General features: G+C 54.5%; 1 protein-coding gene across 2 annotated transcripts in view; it reads right to left on the bottom strand.

Moving 5' to 3' along the window:
• The window catches only part of Itpr3 (inositol 1,4,5-trisphosphate receptor, type 3), a 65637-nt gene extending 46141 nt beyond the window's left edge, over nucleotides 1-19496 (bottom strand). Inside the window, exons 1-3 of one of the 2 annotated variants that reach the window (XM_063278985.1) lie at nucleotides 19362-19496; nucleotides 19014-19269; nucleotides 4457-4527 (exon numbers count right to left, since the gene is read on the bottom strand). In XM_063278985.1, the coding sequence (XP_063135055.1) occupies nucleotides 4457-4527; nucleotides 19014-19102 (160 nt within the window). In that variant the 5' untranslated portion in view covers nucleotides 19103-19269; nucleotides 19362-19496. Of the gene's footprint in view, nucleotides 1-4456; nucleotides 4528-19013; nucleotides 19270-19361 lie in introns of those variants that run through there. The other variant, NM_013138.2, reaches the window with a different exon arrangement.
• Between the last annotated feature and the right edge of the window lie 1107 nt (nucleotides 19497-20603).

Raw genomic sequence — 20603 nt, 5'->3', positions numbered from 1 at the left:
CACAATGATACAGAAAGGACACACTGTTTCCACCAATAGGAAGCTCTCAAAGGCCAGAGTCACAGACACTGAAAGCAGGAGGAGGAGGTGGGTCGCAGCTGCCTGCAGGGCAATGGCTGCCCTGCATGGAACACCACAGAACTGAACGCTTCATAACGGTTAAGACAGAGCAGGAAGAAAAGATCAGGAGTTCAAGGCCACCCTGACCCTGTGTGTGTGTGTGTGTGTGTGTGTGTGTGTGTGTGTGTGTGTGTGTGTGTGTGTGATTCACACTAGAACTTTCTTTTTTCTTTAAGAGATTTGTGTTTTAGCTTTAATCACCAGTATGGTCGTGCATATAACTGCAGGCGCCCACAGAGGCTAGGAGAGAGTGCAGGTCCCTGGAGCTGAAATTACAGACCATGCAAGCTCCCCAGTGTGGGTGCTGGAAAGCGAAATCCAGTCCTTTGTAGAGCAGTGCTGTTAACTGCTGAACCATCTCTCCAATCCCAGTGAGGAAGATTTTTTTTTGTTAAGTATATTTCACTACAATTAAAAGTACTTTTTTCTAAATAATTAAAATCATGGAACTTTAAAAACACTAATATATCGTTTTCCATGAAATGGGGCCAAAAAAAAAAAAAAAGAATTTTTTAATGAAAAAGAGAAAATGGGGCCTGGAGCGATGGCTCAGCAGTTATGAGCTCTGGCTGCTCTCCCAGAGAGTCTAGGATCAATTCTCACTCAGCACCCACAGGGCAGCTCGCACTAACTCCAGTTCCAGATGCTCTGGCGCCCTCTTCTGGCCGCCACGGGGACTGCACACACATAGTGCACAGACACGCATGGAGGCAAAAAACTCAGACAAAAACAAATCCATCAGAAGCACACGCCTTAAATCCCAGCACTTGGCAGGCAGAAGCCTGTGGATCTCTGTGAGTTAAAGCCAGCCTTGTTTACGTAGAAAGTTCCAAGCCAGCCAATAAAAATCAAATAAATAAGCCAACAACAGTAATAATAAAATAAATATTTAAGAGGAGAGACCAGACTTTTAGGAATTGAAACCAGGGTCTCACAAAAGCCAGGCAAGCAACTTTCCAGCTGTGGGATTCTGGGAGCTGGCTCGGTGCATCCAGGCCTCAACAGAAGCATGAGGATGTGGGTTCAATCCTTCACACCCACAGTGGCGTACAGCAGCCTCAGGTACCTATAACCCCAGCTGAGAGGAGGTGACTGTGTGAGCTCTGGGATGTGCTGTCCAGCCAGACTACCCAAACTGATCACCTCCAGACCCAGTGAGACCTGAATGACAGAACCAACTTCTCCTGTGTGTGTGTGTGTGTGTGTGTGTGTGTGTGTGTGTGTGTGTGCACGTCTGCATCTGTATATGTCTATGTTTCTGTGTGTGTCTGGGTATGTCTGCATGTATATCTGTGTGTCTGTCTGTGTCTACATGTGTCTGTGTGTGTATCCGTGAGTGTATGTCTGTTTGTGTGTCTGTATGCATTTCTGTATATCTGTGTGTGTATCTGTGTCTCTGTGTCTGCATGCGTGTCTATATGTATGTTGGTATGCCTGTGTGTGTGTGTGTCCTTGTGTATCTCTATGTCTGTGTGTCTGCATGCCTGTATGTGTATATCTGTGTGTCTTTGTGAGTCTGTGTGTGTATCTGTATGTCTCTGTGTGTCTTTGTGTATATCTGTGTATCTGCATGTGTGTCTTTATGCCTGTCTATGTCTCTGTGTGTCTTTGTGTGTGTCTTTGTGTATTTATCTATGTCTGTGTGTATATGTGTGTATCTGTGTGTCTCTGTGTGTGTATCTATGTGTCTGCATGTGTGTCTGTGTGCTATCTGCTTGCCTGTCTGTTTGTCTGTGCTTTAACCTGCACATGGGCAGCAGAAGTTAATCTCTGGTGTCTTCCTTGATCCCTCTCTCCATTTCGGTTTTTGGTTTGGTTTTTGAGACAGGGTCTCGCTGTGCAGCTCTGGCTGGTCTAGAACTTGCTATGTAGACCAGGAAATCAGAGATCCTCCTACCTCTGCCTTCAGTGCTGAGGTAGTGTGGAGCCCATGGTCCACTGGTCTTCACCTGACCATTGGAACGACAGACATGAGTCACCTCCACCTGACTGTGAAGTACATTTTTTGTTTGTTTTTGTGACGCTGAGAGTTGAATCATGGCTCCCTGCATACTAGGCAGGAGCTCTACCACCGAGCTATGTCCACAATTAAAGAGCAGCTGGGGGGGAGGGCTGGGGGGGAGGGCTGGGGTGGGGAACCCAGCTGGTGGGTTGCACCTCCAGCAGATTGGGCATCCCTCACCAAGTCTGGAAAGAATTCCCCGGACAAGCTGAGGCTTGGGGTGATGCAAGCGGTGGCTGGAGCTGAAAGAACACACAAGGAGCCAAAGCAGATGGGGCTCTACGGGCCCAGCCTGAAGAACCTAGGAGTCAGCAGGTACCTGGGGTAGGGGCTGAGAGGGCACAGGGGACCAATGATCTGTGGGCAAGGAGAGTCCTCGGCAGTGGCTGGTCTCACCCTGAGGCGGGAGGGCAGAACGCCTGGGGTTCCCAGAACAGTCTGATGACAACTTCCAGATGTCTGCCATTCGTGACCACACACACACACACACACACACACACACACACACACACACACACACACACACGGGAAAGCCACAGGTGGCAGGCCTCAGCAGGCCTCTGAGGTTGGAGCCCTGAGTCTGGTCCGAGTTCTGCTGCCCTAACTCGCACCTGCAGAGACATCATGTTGGAGACCAGCATCCCTCGGGCTTCAGCAGGACCAAGTGGAGCCTGGATCCCTGTCACACTGTACAGGCCAAGGCAGTGAGACTGAGAGGATCTCTGGGGGTCCCTGTACCCAAGCCTACCTCCCTGTCACAACAGTCCCTCCCTGTGCTGGCAGAAAGAAGGTGGAGGGCAGGGGACCTTAGCTTTTCTCTGCCCCCTCCCACCCTCCTCTCTCTCTTTTCCTCTTCCTCCTTGCCCAAAGAGCTAGGAGGCAGAAATTGCTGATGAAACCAGAAATGCAAAAAGCCAGACTAAAATCCTGCCCCAGCAGAGCCAACATTCTGGTAAGGGACACAAATGACAAACCAGAATGCCAGGGCCTGGGTAGCTCAGCAGGTGACCGATTGCAGTTCAATCCCCAGACCCGGAAGGAAAGATTCCCTCAAAGTTCTCCCCAGACCTCCGCGTGTGCACCATTGTCCTGCAGGCACCCGCGCACACTCGGTGGTAAGAACATGTCGGTGCTTGGAAGCATCAGAAGTTGAGAACCGTCTTGGCTATGCAGTAAATCTGAACTCACCCAGCCAAGAGCCCGAGAGAGACAAGGCTTTGAGAGAGGAGAATAGCAAATCACACAGAACACAGAGCTCGCTGGGCTCAACTGATGCGGAAAACTAAACAGAGAAGGAACGGAAGCCAGGGAGCCAGGGAAAGCCACACCGGAGCCAGGAACATGAGGTGAGGAGGGCAAGCAGGGCAGAGGGGACAGCAAGGGAGGAGGAGAGGGCTGGCTAGTCACTCTGGCGATGTGGCCGGAGGGAGGAGGGAGAGTGGACCCATGTAGAGACAGGGTTAGACCACAGTGGCAGTGGCGGCAGAGGAAGGCTATTTGGTGGTGAGGCAGGCTCAAAGACCAGCGCTCACTCCCACCCCGCTGAGGCACACCTCAACCCATGACGTCGACTTAGAGTCCTGACACAGCAGTGATGGAAGCATTCGTGGAGAAGAGCTGCTGAGGGCGCTGCTGAGGGCCCTCTGCGGGCTAGGCGCCCCCAGCTGCAAGTCCCCAAACGGTGCAACCCACCCCTGCCCTGCATTTAGGTTGATGACGTCTTCCACTAGCCTGTCCCAGAAGAGCAACCACTCTGCAGACCCGGTGGCGTCACGCTGGCGTGTTCCTGCCTGCTCCCGCCACGCCCAGGCACCAGCTGTCTGGCGCATGTCAGCCTCAGTCCTTGTAGGTAATCCCTTACTTGGCCCAAGAACAACCAGGTTATCCCTGAGTCCAACCCTGTCACTGCCAGGGCTACGAAGACCATTACTATGGAGGAGAGAAGGCCCCTTGAGGGACGATAAGGCTTGACCAGGTCACAGGACGCAGCGGCTATGCCTGGAGCGACTGGCTTCCCCTTTGAGAGAGAAAGAGACAGAGAGACAGAGAGACAGAGACAGTCATACAGACAAAGAAAGCCCTGTGAGTGGTGTGAGCGGCAGGGAATTCGGGAAAGATTAGGCCCCTGGCCAGAAGTGGGTGTGCCCGGGAAGGGGGTGTGGCCTTAGAAGGAAAAGCAGAAATGTACCGCCAACGCCAAGCCAATGCAGTAGGCGCCCAGGTCAACACAGACTGCAGAGGGTGGTCTCAGACAGACTGGGGTCAACAGAACCCAGGTCCAGGACCCTTCGGCCCGCCCACGAGGGATGCTCACAGCTGGAGTGGAGGTCTTACCTCGGAACTTCTTGGGGGGGTTGTCCAGGTCCCCAGCTGCAGGCTCCACCACACAACGGTCATCCACCAGCCTAGGAGACAGAGCAGCCGGGTTAGAGGCCAGGAAGAGACTCACATACCTCGGGGCAGGGAACAGCAAATTGGATGAGAGACTACAGGCAGACAGACTGACAGACGGATGGACAAACCGACAGATGGGATAATAAGCCTCATACTTCCCAGACTCAACCAGGACCCAAGCTAGGGTCTGAAATTCCTTCTAGTCATGGCTGGGGACTGAATCCCTGGAGGGCGTCTGTCCATGTCCCCCATCCTCACCTTCCCCGTCCATTCAAGTGTCCACCTGCCCATATATCCACCCAGGTATCGATCAATCGATCAATCAATCTATCCTTTATATCTGCACCTACCCATCCATGCATCCATCCCTGCATCCACATATCTACTCATCCGTGAACCCACCCATCCATCCACCCACATCCATTGGTCCATCCACCTATCCATCCGTCCATCCGTGTTTCAAGCTCTCCACCCCAGTCTCCAGGATCAATGACGAGGAACCACTATCAAGAGCAGCTCTAAGCTCAGCCCTGTGCAGCACCTGTTCCTGAATTCCTGCCTCCCAACCCAAGAACTAGCCGTTGGCGACATTTCACCAAGGAGAAGACTGCATATAAACCCTACATGGCTCTCTGGCCTCACGAAGCAAGTATCAAAGCCCACGCTACTTCTGCACTCCTTGCGTTGGCTAACAAGGTCTTAACATGTGACCTCCACCGACTCTCTCAGTGACCTCAGGATCCTGGCGAAGCCTCCAGTTGACCCCAGCATCCCTAGGCCTTCTCATCTCTCTAGGTGTGGTCACTGTACCTGGTGATGACTGCAAAACACCGCTCAGCCACAAACCACAAATGCACGTGTGTGTATGTGTGTGTGTGTGTGCGCGCGCATGTATGTGTGTGCGTGCATGTATGTGTATGTGAGTGTGTGTGCATGTGTATGTGTGCATGCATGTGTGTATATGTGTGCGTGTGTGTGTGCATGTGTGTGCATTGTGTGCATGTGCGTGAGTATGTGTGTACATGTGTGTGTGCATGTACGTGTGTGTGAGTGTGTGTGCATGTGTGTGTGCGCATGTACTGTGTGTGCATGTGTGTGTGCATGTGTGTGTGCATGTGTGTGTGTACCAGTTAAGCTGTCTCACTGGCCACAGTAGTTAGTCCTGCTGAGTTGTGTGAGCCGTTTGTAGCAGGTGTCTCATGTTACAGGGTCCCTGAATCCACAGCTTCTGTCAGTCAATAAATCCAGAGGCTGGTGACTGGCACCCAGGGTGGGAGGCAGGGCCCTCGGCCTATGTCATTGTTGTCTAGCACTAACTCCACACAGATGGCATTGGAGCTCAGTTGGGACGTAGGCCACCCCGCTGGTGGCCTGAGGAACTGGAAGGCTGCCTGATGTTTGCAGACACTATTTAATTTGCTAAAACCACTTTGCTATTGTTTTCCATTTTGCAAGCAGGTAGCCAGAGCCCGGAAAGGTTAACATCACAGGGCTGGGCTTCGAAGGCCGGCTGACCAGTGAGTGCTAGCAGGGGGCTTCAGAGACCTGGACAGTGACAGGTGGAGGAGGGGCCACACCCTCCTCAACCTCCCGGCCTCCTGATCTCTCTCCCTCCCCATCTGCACACCTGTCACAAGTCATCCTGGCCACTGGAACAACCCCAGAGGGCTACTAATGTTCCCAGGTAACTCCTACACCCCAAGGATGGGCTCTTCAGAAGTTAATGGAGTGTCAGCACAGCTGGCTTCCCGAGTGGTCCTCATGCGGTCCCCACCCAGTCCATGACAACCCCACTATTACAAACACTTTGGCTAAAACTTCACATTAATCCTCAGGCCCCCTCCTCCCCCTTCTTATGGGCAGGGTCAAGGCTAGCCCATAAGAAGAGACCCTGTCGGGGTTGGGGATTTAGCTCAGTGGTAGAGCACTTGCCTAGGAAGCGCAAGGCCCTGGGTTCGGTCCCCAGCTCCGAAAAAAAGAACGGGGTGGGGGGAGAGAAGAGACCCTGTCTCCGTGGGTGGAGAGGACTGGGGGAGGGGTAGCTCAGTAGGCAGAGAACTTGCCCAGCATGCCTGGGTTCAACCCGGCACTGAGTCAACTGGGCACGGCCGTGTATGTCTGCAATCCCAGCACACGCATGGATGTAGGGGGATCAGGATTGGGTCATCCTCTGCTATGCAGTGAATTTTGGGTCAGCCTGGGCTACGTGAGAACCTGCCTCAGACAATGATGAAAGCAGAATCTAGCCTTCGCTCATCACTTCTGGCACCATCCCAGGCCAGAACACCAGTAACCGCCTTGTCGTGGCCTCTCCCCTGCCTCCTCCCCAGTTAGCCTGTTCCCTACAGATCCAAGGGAAATCGAGGTTTGGGGTACACCTAATTAGCATACAGAGGTCCTGGGCCCCATCGTCAGCATCACAAACTGGCCCCAAAGGAAAGCAAAGCGGAGTTTAGGCGTGGTGACTCGTGCTTAAAGTCCCAGCTCCCAAGAGGCAGAGGCAGGCAGATCTCTGAGTTCGAAACCAGCCCAGCCTACAGAATGAGTTCCAGGACAGTCAGGGCTACACAGAGAGGTCCTGTCTGCTCAGAAGTCCCCAGAACCGTCTCGTAAACGGGAAGAGGAAGCAAGATGGCTCAGTGCACAAAGGTGTCAGCCACCACGCTTGACCACCCGGGTTGGATGCGCAGGACAAACATGGTAGGAGAATCAGCTTCCTCAAACTGTGCCCACCTCCGCAGGAACATGCGTGTTTCTGACTTTCTCCAGGCCCACTCTGGTTCCACCGTACAGCCTCCTGCAGCATCCTCGAAGCTCCTAGGGACTTTCTCCCTGCCTCTTCCTGTCCTAGGACCCTCTTCCTCTGTTTCCAGGCACCCTCACTTCCTGCAAATCTCAGCTCAAAGGACCCATGCCCACAGAAGACCCATTCCTTTTAAAACTTTAGCCAGAGGCTGGAGAGATGGCTCAGTGGTTAAGAGCACTGACTGCTCTTCCAGAGGTCCTGAGTTCAAATCCCAGCCACTACATGGTGGCTCACAACCATCTGTAATGGGATCCGATGTCCTCTTCTGGTGTGTCTGAAGACAGCTACAGTGTATTTATATATAATAAGTGAATAAATAAATTTAAAAACACAAAAAAAACCAGAACTCTAGCCAGGTTTCGTGGCACACACCTAATTCCACTTCTTGGGAAATAGAGGCAGAGGGCCAGGAGTTCGAGGTTATCCCTCACTACATAGGAAGTTGAAGGCCAGCCCGGGCTACACGATACAGGGCTACCCCATAAATAAACAATATAATCTGTGCCCTGCTTTGTGGCAGGCTGCTTTGTTCTGGTTCCGACCTGCCGGCTCGCTACAGCGGCAGACGTGTGTGTAGATCCGGTAAGGATGGGGGTGTGTGCTTTGCCCGGACCTGCAGAGCAGGCCGCACAGAACGCATACTGAGCAGGTGAAATAATTTGTTCTACCAGCTGTGGAGAGACGAGCAGGAGACAGAAAGACAGGGTCCCTGACTCAGGGAGTTAAAGCCTCATTGAAAAGACACCTCGTGCGCTGAGAATGGCAACAGCAGAAAGATACTGCGCACGCATCGGGTGGGACGGTGGTGGTGGGTTTCGTCTGGATTTAGGTCGGGAAAGGTCAGAGACCAAGTGTGCAAGAACCCGGGGGCGCTGAGGTCTTGGATAAATGCACAGAATTTCCTGCAAGACATCCATGAATCGGACCAGCTGGCAGGCTCTCAGCAAAGCCAGAAGGGGATACAGCCATTGGGCCGGGGGAGGGGAGGGGAGGGGAGGGAAGGGGAGGGGAGGGACACTGACCAGGGCTTCCAAAAGTCCCTGCCAAGGGTACTAGAACCTTCAGGAAATGTGAAAGTCACAGAACAGAGGAAGATACAGAAGCATTCCCCACTGCCTACTCTTGGCCAGTACACAAGGCCTTGTAGGAAGGGAGGGAAGGAAAGATTGGAGTTCCTTTCCTCAGTAAAACCCAGGACCCTGCCCAGCATCCCCTAAGACCAGGTCACTCCTACAGGCCATGTACACACATGGGTTTGTCCAGCCCACACGAGTCAGCCTGGTCTCTATCGGTTCCTGTCCTCCTCACTGGGTAAGCTTCTGACACCCATGCCCACACAGAGCCTAGGGTCTTCAAAGCAGGGACGTCACATGAAACTGCTCAGAGAGGAACCAGAGCCGCTCACGTGCAGAGAAAAGCAGCCCAGAGAACTGCAGCCTACTACTACAGGGCCCTGGAGGAGCTGCCCCCCAAGGCCATGGAGACAGAAAAGGGGAAAGGGGACCTTCGGGGTTGCTCCTGAGTAAGAACCCACCCTCGAGAGGAGAGATGGCTCAGTGGCTGCTCTTCCAGAGGACCTGGGTTTGATTCCCGGCTCCCACATAGTGGCTCACAACCATCTGTACCTCCAATCCCAAAGTATCCAATGCCCTCTTCTGGCCTCCACAGGCATCAGGCGTGCAAGTGAAGACATACAAGGGCAAACATCTGTACACATGACAGTAAGTACTGAAAAAGAATAAAAATGTCAGGTAGTGGTGGTGCACGTCTTTGCTCCCAGCACTCAGGAGGCAGAGGCGGTGGATCTCTGTGACTTTGAGGCCAGCCTGGTCTACAGAGTGAGTTCCAGGACAGCCAGGGATAAACACAGAGAAACCCTGTCTCAAAAAACCGAAAGAGAGAGAGAGAGAGAGAGAGAGAGAGAGAGAGAGAGAAAGGGAGGGGAGGAAGAGGAGGAGGAGAGGAGGACAAGGGAGGAGGAGGAGGGGAGAGGAGAGGAGGGGAGAGGAGAGGAGGGGAGAGGAGAGGAGGGGAGAGGAGAGAAGAGGAAAGAAGAGAGGAGAGAGGAGAGAGAGGAGAGAGAGGAGAGAGAGGAGAGAGAGGAGAGAGAGGAGAGAGAGGAGAGAGAAGTAATAAACCCATGTGTATGGTAAGCATATGTCCCGTGTGCAGGTGCTCATGGGGCCCATAGGATGCATTAAGCTCTGGAGGGGGTTGTGAGCCTCTCTGTGCTCATGCTGCAAACTAAGTTCTCCTCCTCTGTCCTCTACAAAAGCAATACTCCCTTCTTTACCACTGCTGAGCAGTCTCTCCGCTCTAGCCATGCTCCTCTTACTTAAAGAGTGTCTACAGGATTTGGGGTACCCTAACGCATCTCTCAAGCCTCCCTTCCACTGTTCCTGAGCATTACGACTGAAACAGCCCAGGTCATGCTATGTGACCTGAGGAGGTAGGAGGGGGTGGGGGTGGATGCCATCAGCAGGTAATGGGTAAGACCTTATCAGATGGGCTGCCCGGGAAACTGGGGTCCAGAGCAGGCCTGAAGACACCAGACAGGTGAGTTATGGTGACAGCCTAGAAAAGTGTCCCTAGATTGCCAGCTGGGCCTTGGTTCCACAGACCCAACCCAGTGGCAAAGTGAAACTCCTCCTGCATCCAACCGCCCACTATCACCAAGGAAGGTGTGCACAGCCTCGCCCGCCCCAGCCTACCTCAGCTGCTACAGCAAGGATACTGGGTCTGGGCCAGATGCCCAGGGTGGGTGGAAACCCACAGAGGCAGCCCTACTCCTCCCCACCCGGTGGTACTGCATCTCTGGGTGTAGCATCCCCCTCCTGCCTTAGGTGGACAGCCATGGGTGCACGCCCAGCATCAGAACCCAAGCCAACTAACTCCAAGGCTCCCTCTGCCCGAAGTCCTACCCGCAGTCTCATCTTACTGTCAAGTTCCCCTCATCTGCTCTCCAGAGCCTCACCCAAAGGTGGGAGCCACCCGGGCCCCACAGCTAGTCAGACACATGCTGGCCCTCACACAGTCAGGCCTAACAAAGCTTCTGTGAGATCCATGATGTACTGGGTGTGATCTACCCTCGGGGAGCTCTCACCCACCCTGCTGAATGCTCAGGGTACCAGATCTTATACACCTGCCCACCAGGCCCCGGCCATACAGAAACCCTAACGACAGGCCCTGTGGGTAGCCTGCCATCCACTGGGACACACAGGCCTGAACTACACAGAGCAGGATGGAGGGGTAAGGGATCCTGGCAGGAGGAGCCCAAGCAAGGAACCTCTAGAAAGCCATTAAGTCTCCCCTGAAGTGCTCAAGGAGTCTATGCCCCAAGACCTTGGTCTAAGAGGGGAAGGCTGCGTCCTGGGACCTACGTGGCCCATTTGGCACACGGTGGACTTTGAGACCCAGGTAGAGCCATGGGAAAGCAGCGAGCAGGGTAGGTTGGAGCTGGCACAGGAGATTAGATAAGAAGGCAAGGCTCTAGATTAGAAAGCAGGGCAGTGAGTTCTGAGGAACCTGACTTAAAGCCTACGCCAACCTGCTCAGCCACCACTAGCATAGGACAAAGGGAAACCCCCCCAAGAGTCCCCCTCCATCCACAGGGGACCCGGGAAAGAGAACTATAACCAGTCCTGCACACAAGAGTACACATGGGGCTGGGGATTTAGCTCAGTGGTAGAGCGCTTACCTAGGAAGCGCAAGGCCCTGGGTTCGGTCCCCAGCTCCGAAAAAAAAAGAAAAAAGAAAAAAAAAGAAAAAAAAAAAAAAAAGAGTACACACACACGCATGGTGGTGGTTCCCAGCCCAGTCTCCTGACCTCAACCTGGGTCCCAGGCTAGCCCTCTACAGCCAGAGACCCCGAGGAAGCCCACCTCCAACAGTAGGCACTCTAAGACCAGAGGGAGGAGTTACAGGGGCTTGGGGAGGTTGGAGAGGTGGGAAAGAAGGAATCACAAGGCAGGAGAGGGCCTGGGATGCAGCCTTCCTCTCTTAGACCAAGGTCTTGGGGCATAGACTCCTTGAGCATTTCAGGGGAGACTTCAAGGTTTTCTAGAGCAAGCTCCTCCTGCTAGGATCCCCAACCCGCCTCCATCCTGTGCTGTGTAGTGCAGGCTAGCCACAGGGCCTGTTGTTAGGGCTTCTGCGTACGCTGCCCACACCTCAGGCCCTAAGCCCTCCATCCTAGCCTGCGACCCGTCACTCAGACGCAATGCTCCGCTCAACCCATTAGCACAGTAACCAAAGCGAGGAACCTCAGCAGGGCAGCACCCCACCTCCACAGTACCTCAGAATTCTCACAGAAACTGAGTGAGTGACATGGAGCTCTCGAAACAGACGCTGGGGACTGACCATCAAGTGGGAAAGCGGAAGCAGGGAACAAGCCCTTGGCTTGAGTAAATACAAGGCTTCAGAGGCCAAACGCTGGCCGTGTTGGGACCGTGAAGTCCAAGGCACCAGGAGGCCATTGGACTACAGGCTGAGAATGTAGGATGCTGGGTGTCAGGGCACTGTTAGCACTGCGGGAGTCCGTATGCTTGCTTCTTTCTTTCGAGAAATGATCTCACCGTGTAGCCTTGGCTGGCCTGGAACTCACAGAGATCCACCTGCTTCTGCCTCCTGAGTGCTGGGATTAAACATGCATGCAGATGGATTTGGGTGTTTTTGTTTGTTTGAGACGGGGTCTCTTGTGACACAGACTAGCCACGCAGCTGAGGCTGACCTAGAACTCATAATCTGTCTACTCTGTCTCACGAGTGCCAGGTCTGTAGGTGCAGACCGCCACCCCCTATTTTATAGGGTGCTGGGGATGGACGCAGGTCTTGATGCATGCCAGCTAAGCACTCTACCCAATCGAGCCCCCACTCCTCAGGCCATACAGATGGCTTTTCCTGAAAGGTAGGTAATCCTCGGCTGCTAGTGAGGGTTTCAAGGGACAGCAGAGACTGTAGTCATTGACAGGTCTGCGACCACAGCCATCCCCGTCACTACTATCATCACCCCGAGACATATTTGATTCTCCTTCTCCTGACCCATGTCGCCAAGAGTCTCCTATTGGACACCTGGAGACCGGTTGCCGCAAAGGCAGGAGGAAGGGCCAGTGGCCAGCTGGCTGACAGAGAGATGAGGGACGAGATTTGCTAATCAAATAAACACCTGCTCCAGCTGGGGCCGAGATTTGTGTTTGCTGCCCCTCGGTTCTGCCCACCTGCACGCCGAAAGCCTCTCCTGTCCCTCCTGTCACCCCAAGGGCAAGCCTCAGTAATGAGGGTGATACTCAGCCAATGCCCTCCAACACTCCACCACTGGGGGGAGGGGGGCAACAGCCGACCTCACTCCTGCACCCACCAACTCCTCTCCTGCGGGCCCTGCAGCTTCCTCTGTCTGGTTCCTATCTGGTTCCTATCCCAGGCTCTTGGGTGTTGGGAGGCTCGAGTGCCAATGCTTAGTGGCCTGGCCCAGGGCTAGTCAGCCTGCCCGCTCGGCAGGGGGTTGGGGGGGGGGGAGGGATGGGGCTCACACACCCCTCCCAGAGATGAAACAGAAGAAATTCTTCTCCCTCCCTCAGACCTCGGCCCCTTCCTCCCCCTCCCCCAGCCCCTGCTCCAGGGAGGGGCCCCTGCTGTACAATCGATGTTGTGAGTCTACAGGGCAGGGCTGGAAGTGGACATCCACACAGATCCCAGCTGTGTGTACAAGATTATCGAAACCCAGAAACCTGCCCCTGAGCTGAGAGCAGAAAGCTGGTGTGTTCCCACCCTACAATCCAGCTTCTCTCCCCACCCCCAACCCCAGCCGCCACCCATCGGGCCAAGCTAGGGAGGGGACTCGAGGTCAAGAATGTGGGGTAAGGCAAGCGTGGGCAGCTGACAAACGCAGGATTCTTCAAGGCCAAATTGCTGCACTCAGCCTGAGACCCTAAAGTCTCCAGGCAGAAACTGAAACTGATTTTTGTCCTCTGCAGACCCCGATGCGGCCCTTCTCTCTGTTCGAGTCACCCCATGGGGGACATCACACCCATGTGGCCTTGCACCCAACCCAGAGGGTGGAGGCTTTCACTACCACCAGCCATGCACACTCTTAGACATGTGACACGAACTGGGTCAGACCCTTGGTGGCACAGTCCTGCCTCCATCAGCAGCCGAAAAAGCACGGCGTGAACCTAGGAGCCGGCTGATAGACAAGACATAGGCCTTCCCCTTTGATCTCCATCCCGACACCTGAACAGGTGTCCGGACTTGTGAGCTCTGGGATGCTCAGGGCAAAATGTGAAGTTTGCCAGGCAGCCCACATAGCAGGCAGGTACCAGGAGAGCTCTCATGAGTCACAGAGCCTGCTACCATGTGATTCTGTGCCACCATAACAACAGGGTGTCAGCTCGAGAGAGGGCAGACATGTCCAGGAGACAGGATACCAACAGGAGCTCAGCTTGGTTTGTTTGTAATGGCTTCTGTGCGAGCTCACGAGGTCGGTGGCCCAGAAGGGACAGTGGTTAGCCACAGCAGCACCACCGCGTACATTACTTGAGCTGTTTCATAGTTCTTCCAGGATACATGCTTGTTTTTGTTTTTGTTTTTGATTTTTTAAAACCAGGAAAAAAAATACAAGTTTTCAAAACCTGAGTCTGCAAGCTTGGGACTAGCTGAGGCTAGCCCACTACCTAAGGCTAAAGAACTCGAGTGTACCTCCTTCCAGTGAAGTCACAATGAAGCCAGGGCAGGTCTCAAATACGTCTGGGGAATGCAGGGGCTAGGGAGGGACCGTTCCTTTCTCATCCAGGAATTATGAGGTCTCGATTAAGGCTCAAAGGGACCCAGTGAGTTCCTGTGTGGTACAGGTGCAAAACACTAGAACTCAGTCCAGAAACAATACCTGGGGCTGGAGAGATGGCTCAGTGGTTAGAGCACTGACTGCTCTTCCAGAGGTCCTGAGTTCAAATCCCAGCAAGCACATGGTGGCTCACAACCATCTGTAATGGGATCTGATGCCCTCTTCTGGTGGGTCTGAAGACGGCTACAGTGTACTCATATATAATAAATAAGTAAATCTTTAAAAAACAATATTCAGTGCTTCCCACAGCTGAGTATCTGGAACTGGGAGACACATACTACAGGGCTGGGAGCTGGACTCAGGGCATTGCGTGCGTTCAGCAAGCCCAAAACACTCCTCCACCCAGCTGCATCCCCAGCCCTCTCTGCACTTTGAGTATCACCGAGTTACCAACCTTGGTTGCCCTTGAACTTACTCTGTAGCCCAGACAGCTCTTGACCTTATAAGCTTCCTGTCCCAGTCTCCTGAGTAGCTGGGATGGCAGACCTGGGCCACACCCCCAACTGGGAACTAGATTTGGTTTTGTTTTGTTTGCTTGTTTGCTTATTTTAGCAAATCCTTAGCTAATTTTTTTTTTTAGGATTCCCTATATCCAAGACATTCCCAGGTACAGTTTGAGCACCTTAGAGAATGTACAGGATGAGGCTGAAGAGGGGGCTCAGCGGTTAAAACTGTGTACAGCTCTTTACAAAGGACCCCAGTTCAGTTCACAGCCCTTACATTAGAGCCAGAGTCACCTCTAACTCCAGCACTGGGGGATCCAGCGCCCCCTTCTGGCCTCCATTGATACCTGCACTTAAATGCGCGCGCGCGCACACACACACACACACACACACACACACACTCTCTCTCTCTCTCTCTCTCTCTCTCTCTCTCTCTCTCTCTCTCTCTTTCTCTCTCTCTCCAATAAACTTTTCTTTTCCTAGACAGGGTCTCACTACTCACTATGTAGCCCTGGCTGTCCTGGGCCTTGCTCTGTAGACCAGGCTGCCTGTGCCTACTGAGTGCTGAGATTAAAGGCATGGGTTACTACACCCAGCATTAAATCTTTCTTTAGAAGAGAGTATATGGATACATAGGGCGCACTAGAGAGCCCTAGGTTTGATCCCACCAAGCAGGGAGAGGGGGTGCAGTTCCTCTGAGAAGCAGAGAGAGTTGTGGGAATATTCAGCTGGTGATGGAACAGGAGCCAGAGGGTTTGCCCCTGAGGATCCCAGGCCAGGGATCCTCATCTGGGAACCCGAGGCTTTCCGCGCTTGCCCCATACTTAGGGTCTTCATCTCCAGTGCCCGCCCTCCCAAGATACGTTAAGTAAGGACAGACAGACGGAGGAAGGAAGGGACCTCTTGACAGAGGCTGGCTACCCCACGGTAGGGTGACCCAGGTCTAGGGGTACACACACACCTCAAATGTAACCCCAGGCCTATTAATGGCAAAGTCCCCCTGACAGATGCCTCTTCAAAACTTTAGTTCACCCCCGCCCCCAACTCGATCCCTGGGGGCCTGCAGCTACTCTGGGAACACTAAAAAGTCTCCAGGGGACCAGATGGGACCTGACGTGCCCACCCTGCGTTCCTGTAAGGGAGAGCTGGCCATGAGCCACAGCAGCCTTCCCCGCTCTTCCTCCGTGACCCGAGGCTCCAGCTCTTAGGCCTCCACCTGGGTGAGTGGTGAGGCCGGCCGTGGCCACATTTCCCTGCCAAGAACAGGTGTGGGCCTGCTGGATCCACTCCCCAGACCCCTCCCGGCCTCTCAACCCAGTTAATATACAATCTTCACGGGACCTCTAATTACCAAGGAGGCTTTGACTGGCTGTCTCCTTAAGTGCTCATGCCCCGAACCCCAAGCTGCTACACCTCCCACCTCCCCAACTGGGCCAGCCTTCTGCCCACTGAGACTTCGACAAATTCTCTAACTGAATGCCAGACACTGGGCACTGAAATTGGCCCAGACCCTCCATCATACCAGGCCCAGGGGTCATGACCCTGGGCACCAACAGCCCCAGGGAAGGCTGTGGGAGCAGAGTTAGGGGTGGGAGCAGACAAGCTTGAATAAGAGGAGCAAATTGCCTCACAGAGCCAGGCTTCTGGCTCTGGGGACTGTGTTTATAACTCGGCATGGAAGGCTGCGGGTCTAGCTCAGTGCACAGGAACCTGTCTGACAAATACGCCTCAAACCAGGGTCCCACTCCCAGCTCTTCGGGGAAGGAGAAAGAAGCATGAGATTCTGTCAGTCAGACTGAGCGTGCAGACTCTTAAGAGTCTAGGTGTCTACCAAACTTGACCTTTTAGTGTTTGTTTGTCTGCCTTGTTTCTGCTGTGTGTTTGTTTGTTTGTTTGTTTGTTTTGTTTTTGAAGACAAGCACCTTTGTAGCCCAGGCTAACCTTCAACTCCATATATAGCAGAGGCTGTCCTTCAATTGGCGGTCCGCCGGCCACCACCTCCCGAGCACTGGGATTACAGACCCCACTCTACAAAGTGTGATCTACAAAGTTCCTAAGGAATACAGCAACTCAGGACTGGTAAGAGTACTGCCAATCCCTTCTTCGAAGACTCTAAGCTCCCAGAAAGCAGGAAGTTTCCATGGTCAGCTCTGAGTATAGGATGGGCACAGCTGGCTCACGAACGCTGCAAGTGCACAGCATTAGCTGAGCCCACAGGGAGGTCACATAGCCTGGAGAGCACCAGAGAGCCTGGAGAGCACCAGAGAGCAGTTTGAAAATGTCACAGAAAATGAAAACCGAAGCAGGATTAATTCTACCCTGGAAGGTGGGGTCTGTGCTCTTTTCGAAAGAGGCCACTTGGGGCCAGGTCTCAGGGGGTGGGGCAGATTTACTCAGGGAGTCACAGGGGAGCAAAGGTAAAGAGACCAGGGGGAGGTTCCAGGAAATGCACCTGAACTTCTGGTGCATGAGAAGATGAGGTGAGAGAAGATGAGGAGGCAGAGGCCTGCACACTGGGGCCAGGCTGGGAAAGCACCTGCCAATTTTTGGGGGGAGAGTACATAGGAAGGAGTACCCTGGGGTCAAGGGCTCTCAGATGTCCCTGAGACCTACCCTGAGATCCGGATGGACTAAAAGTAGCAGCTGGGGGACGGGCGGGGGACGGGCGGGACCAAGAGGAAGAAAATGCCCTGAGAACAGGGGAGCAGAAGCTGGAGACATGGCTCAGTGCTTTAGAGCCCTGGTTTCTCTTGCAGAGGACCTGGCTTCATCCCCAACATCCACGAGGTGGCCCACCCCTCTGTAACTGCAGTCTCAGGAGATCCAATTCGCTCTTCTGGTCTCTCCAGCCACGGAGCGCCCACATGGTACACAGACATATGCGCCAGCAAAACACTCGTACACATGAAACACTTTGAGAGAGAGAGAGAGAGAGAGAGAGAGAGAGAGAGAGAGAGAGAGAGACTCTGCCTGCCTGAGGACAGGGAAGGGGACCTTAGATCCTTTCCTTGGCTCTGTTAGTCCTCAAGGTGCTCAGCCCGGAGTCAGACACGTCGACAAAATGTGACTGTTTTTCCAAGGATCTGCAGAGTTGCAGGGACTGGGGCTCCCACCTTGGCTTTGCCCCTCCCCCCAACACACACCCTGTCCCACAGCCTCATGTGAAATGCTGACAGAGCAGCTCCCCTGTTACTCCCCAGTAAGGGCCCTGGCAAGGCTCTGAGCCAGGCTAGCAAAGATGCTGGCCCAGATGTGGCTCCACCCCTCTCTCTGGGTAACTTCTGAAGAGAAATCTGATGGGGAGGGGTGTGTGTGTGTGTAGGAATCTACATCTGACCCAGGAGGTGGGTAGGAGAGCCTGAAGGATGCTGGGAGGAGAGAGGCCCTCGAGGTTTCCCCTCCCTTCAGCACACTGAATTCCAACCACCAAGAGGAGAAAGAGCAAAGGAGCTGGGAGCCTCCCACCTGCAGGGCTAACTTTGTAATGATGAGAATTCCTGCCACACTTCCAAAGCCCCCCCCCCCAAGAGGAGTCACCCTCTGGGCAACTGGATGGTGCTGGAAAGATGAGACCTGAGGACATTAGCCACCACCACCCTACCCACCTGCAAATGGGGCAAAAAGACCAGATCCTGGCCTATGCGCTCCCTCCATCCCTGCAGCAGGAGGTGCCCAGGAGCTCTCCAAAAAGATATAGGGATTTTCTAACCTCTCCCAGCTTCAGGCCTGGCACCAGCCTGGGATAGAATCAATTCCCAGCCTGGACCCCGGGGGGTGACAGCCAGAATTAATTAATGTTTGTAAAGTGCTTTAGAGAACCTGGGACCAGGGACCCAGGGGCGCCAGAGTAGCTACACAGGAAATTGACCGGGGAGGGGGGGCGGAGAGAGGAGGACCAAGACCTGGGGCTGCCTGCACTGGGGACACTCTGACGAGGGGATGGTGCACGAGGAGAGTGAAAAGGTGCGACCCCTCCAAATGAATAAATAAACCGATTCAAGATGGGGCTCTAGAGTGCCAGACTCCAGGCAGAGCCAACCCTAGCACTCCACCCCCAATCCCAGACAAGCACACCCAGGCCCTCTCCAACTCAGGCACCAGGCACCTGCGCCACCCCACGACCACTTGCAGAGGACACGCAAATCCCCTAGCCAGGAGTTCAGAAAAGGAGTGTGCCAGAAGTGGCGGGCTTCATGGGCCCTGATGCCTCCTGGAACTCCTCAGAGCACCCGACTACTACCTGAGCAAACAGCGCACTTCCTTTCTCTAAGAGAGGGGTGCTAGCGTCCCCTTGCTTCTGGAGACTGGGTTGTCCGGGCCCTCTATCAAGGGGGCAAGGGACCGGACACTGGGAGACAAGCAGCTGGTACTGTAGCCCCGATGCCCCCCTCTTTGCCCTAGGCTCACTCACCCCAAAGTGCTGATGAAGCCGTTGACAGAGCCCTCGGCGTACAGGGACACAATGTCCCCGATGTGAAGAAAGCTGGACATTTCATTCATGGCTTTGGCCCTCCGGGGCTCGAGGCGGCAAAGTCGCCCAGAAGCGAGCTGCCAGGCTCGGTGCAGAGGACTGAGGCGCGCTGGGCGGAAAGGAGCGCAGTGCCACCTCGCAGCCCGGCGACTTGGACGATCCGGATGGCCCGGGCGGGCTGGCAGCCACTGGAGAGCTAAACGGCGCGGCGCGGCCGGGGTCCGGGTGAGGAGGTGCCTGCGTCTCTGCCTGCCCGCAGCCCTCCAGCCCGGCCCGGCCCGCCCGTACCTGTAGCTGGGAAGGAGCAGGAAGTCTGGGGCCGCCACACACATGCAAATCCCGCCTGGGAGGCGGGGAGGCCACACCCCGCCCCGCCCCGCCCCCGCCGCGGCTCCCACGTGCACCCGCGCCCGGGGCTCGGCCTCTTCTACACTGCGCGCGTGCACGGCTGCACCCCCAAAAGCGCCCAGCGTGCCACGGACGACCCCCGGGTTCTAGCGCGTTCTCTAGATGGCTATCCACCATCAGAGAGTACACTTCGGGGCTCTCCAACCTCGGAGAGTCCCAGACCGCCTAGCCTACTGCCCACGCGTGGCTGAGCACACCGGGAATTTGGCCACGGTCACCCTGCGGCAACCGCGCCCAGCTGAGAACCGTCTTGCGCCTGGATGCGCGCTCAAGCCCTTGGCTTTGCAAATCAGGATTCATTTCTCTCAAAATGAAAAGTCTTTTTGTTGCACAATAGAAAGTGCTTGGACTGGAGGGGGATGACGCAATGGGGTGGGTTTGGGTTTTGTTTTTTATTGTTGTTGTTGGTGGTGGTTTTGTTTTGTTTTGTTTTTCTCTCCCTCTCTCCCTACATTCCTGTGTACAAAGAGATCCAACTTCCGAATCAGTTCAGCCGCTCCCTCTCCAGGAGGAATTGGCTCCATTTTCTCTTGGCTCTTTCTGTCTTTGCTTTAAAATAAATAAATACTGGGAGGGGGTGAGCATTACCTCCCCTAGTTAATAGTACACCCCAGCGCCCACTGAAACAAGTTCCCGTAGCCAGCCCTTGCTCACAAAGTTCAGCCCTCAAACTCTTCGCCAAGTTGCCTACTTTCTGTTCTGCGCCACGGAGGCTGGGCGTTTGCTTCCTAGTGCTTTGGTTTGAACTACTGAGATAAGAATGACAACCGACACCCCCCCCCTCCCCGCTGCCCCAAGTGCCCGCGCGCGCTCTGGCGCGCCCCCACCACCAACACCCCCTCCTTTGGTCACGTTTGTTCCCTTCCCCTCCCGTCCCCCCCTTATTTCCTGAGGGGCGGGAATGGGGGCGTTTGTCCCTGGGAGAAAAGAAGGAGGGGACTGGAGACAGAAGCAGGAAGAGACCCAGGAGGGGTGGAGACAGCCGCCAGCCGTGAGACAGCTGCTGACCTGCACAGAGAAGAATCTTTTGCGTGCATGGGATTTTTACCAAGACCCTTAGAGCTGATGGTAGTAGTTATCCAGGCCTTGAATGGGGAAGTAGAGGCAGGAAGACTGTGAGTT

Source organism: Rattus norvegicus, chromosome 20, assembly GCF_036323735.1.
Source record: "Rattus norvegicus strain BN/NHsdMcwi chromosome 20, GRCr8, whole genome shotgun sequence".
NCBI classification, from domain to species: domain Eukaryota; kingdom Metazoa; phylum Chordata; class Mammalia; order Rodentia; family Muridae; genus Rattus; species Rattus norvegicus.
The sequence above is the reverse complement of the archived record's forward strand: the minus strand, read 5'-3'. Positions and strand labels throughout refer to the sequence as shown.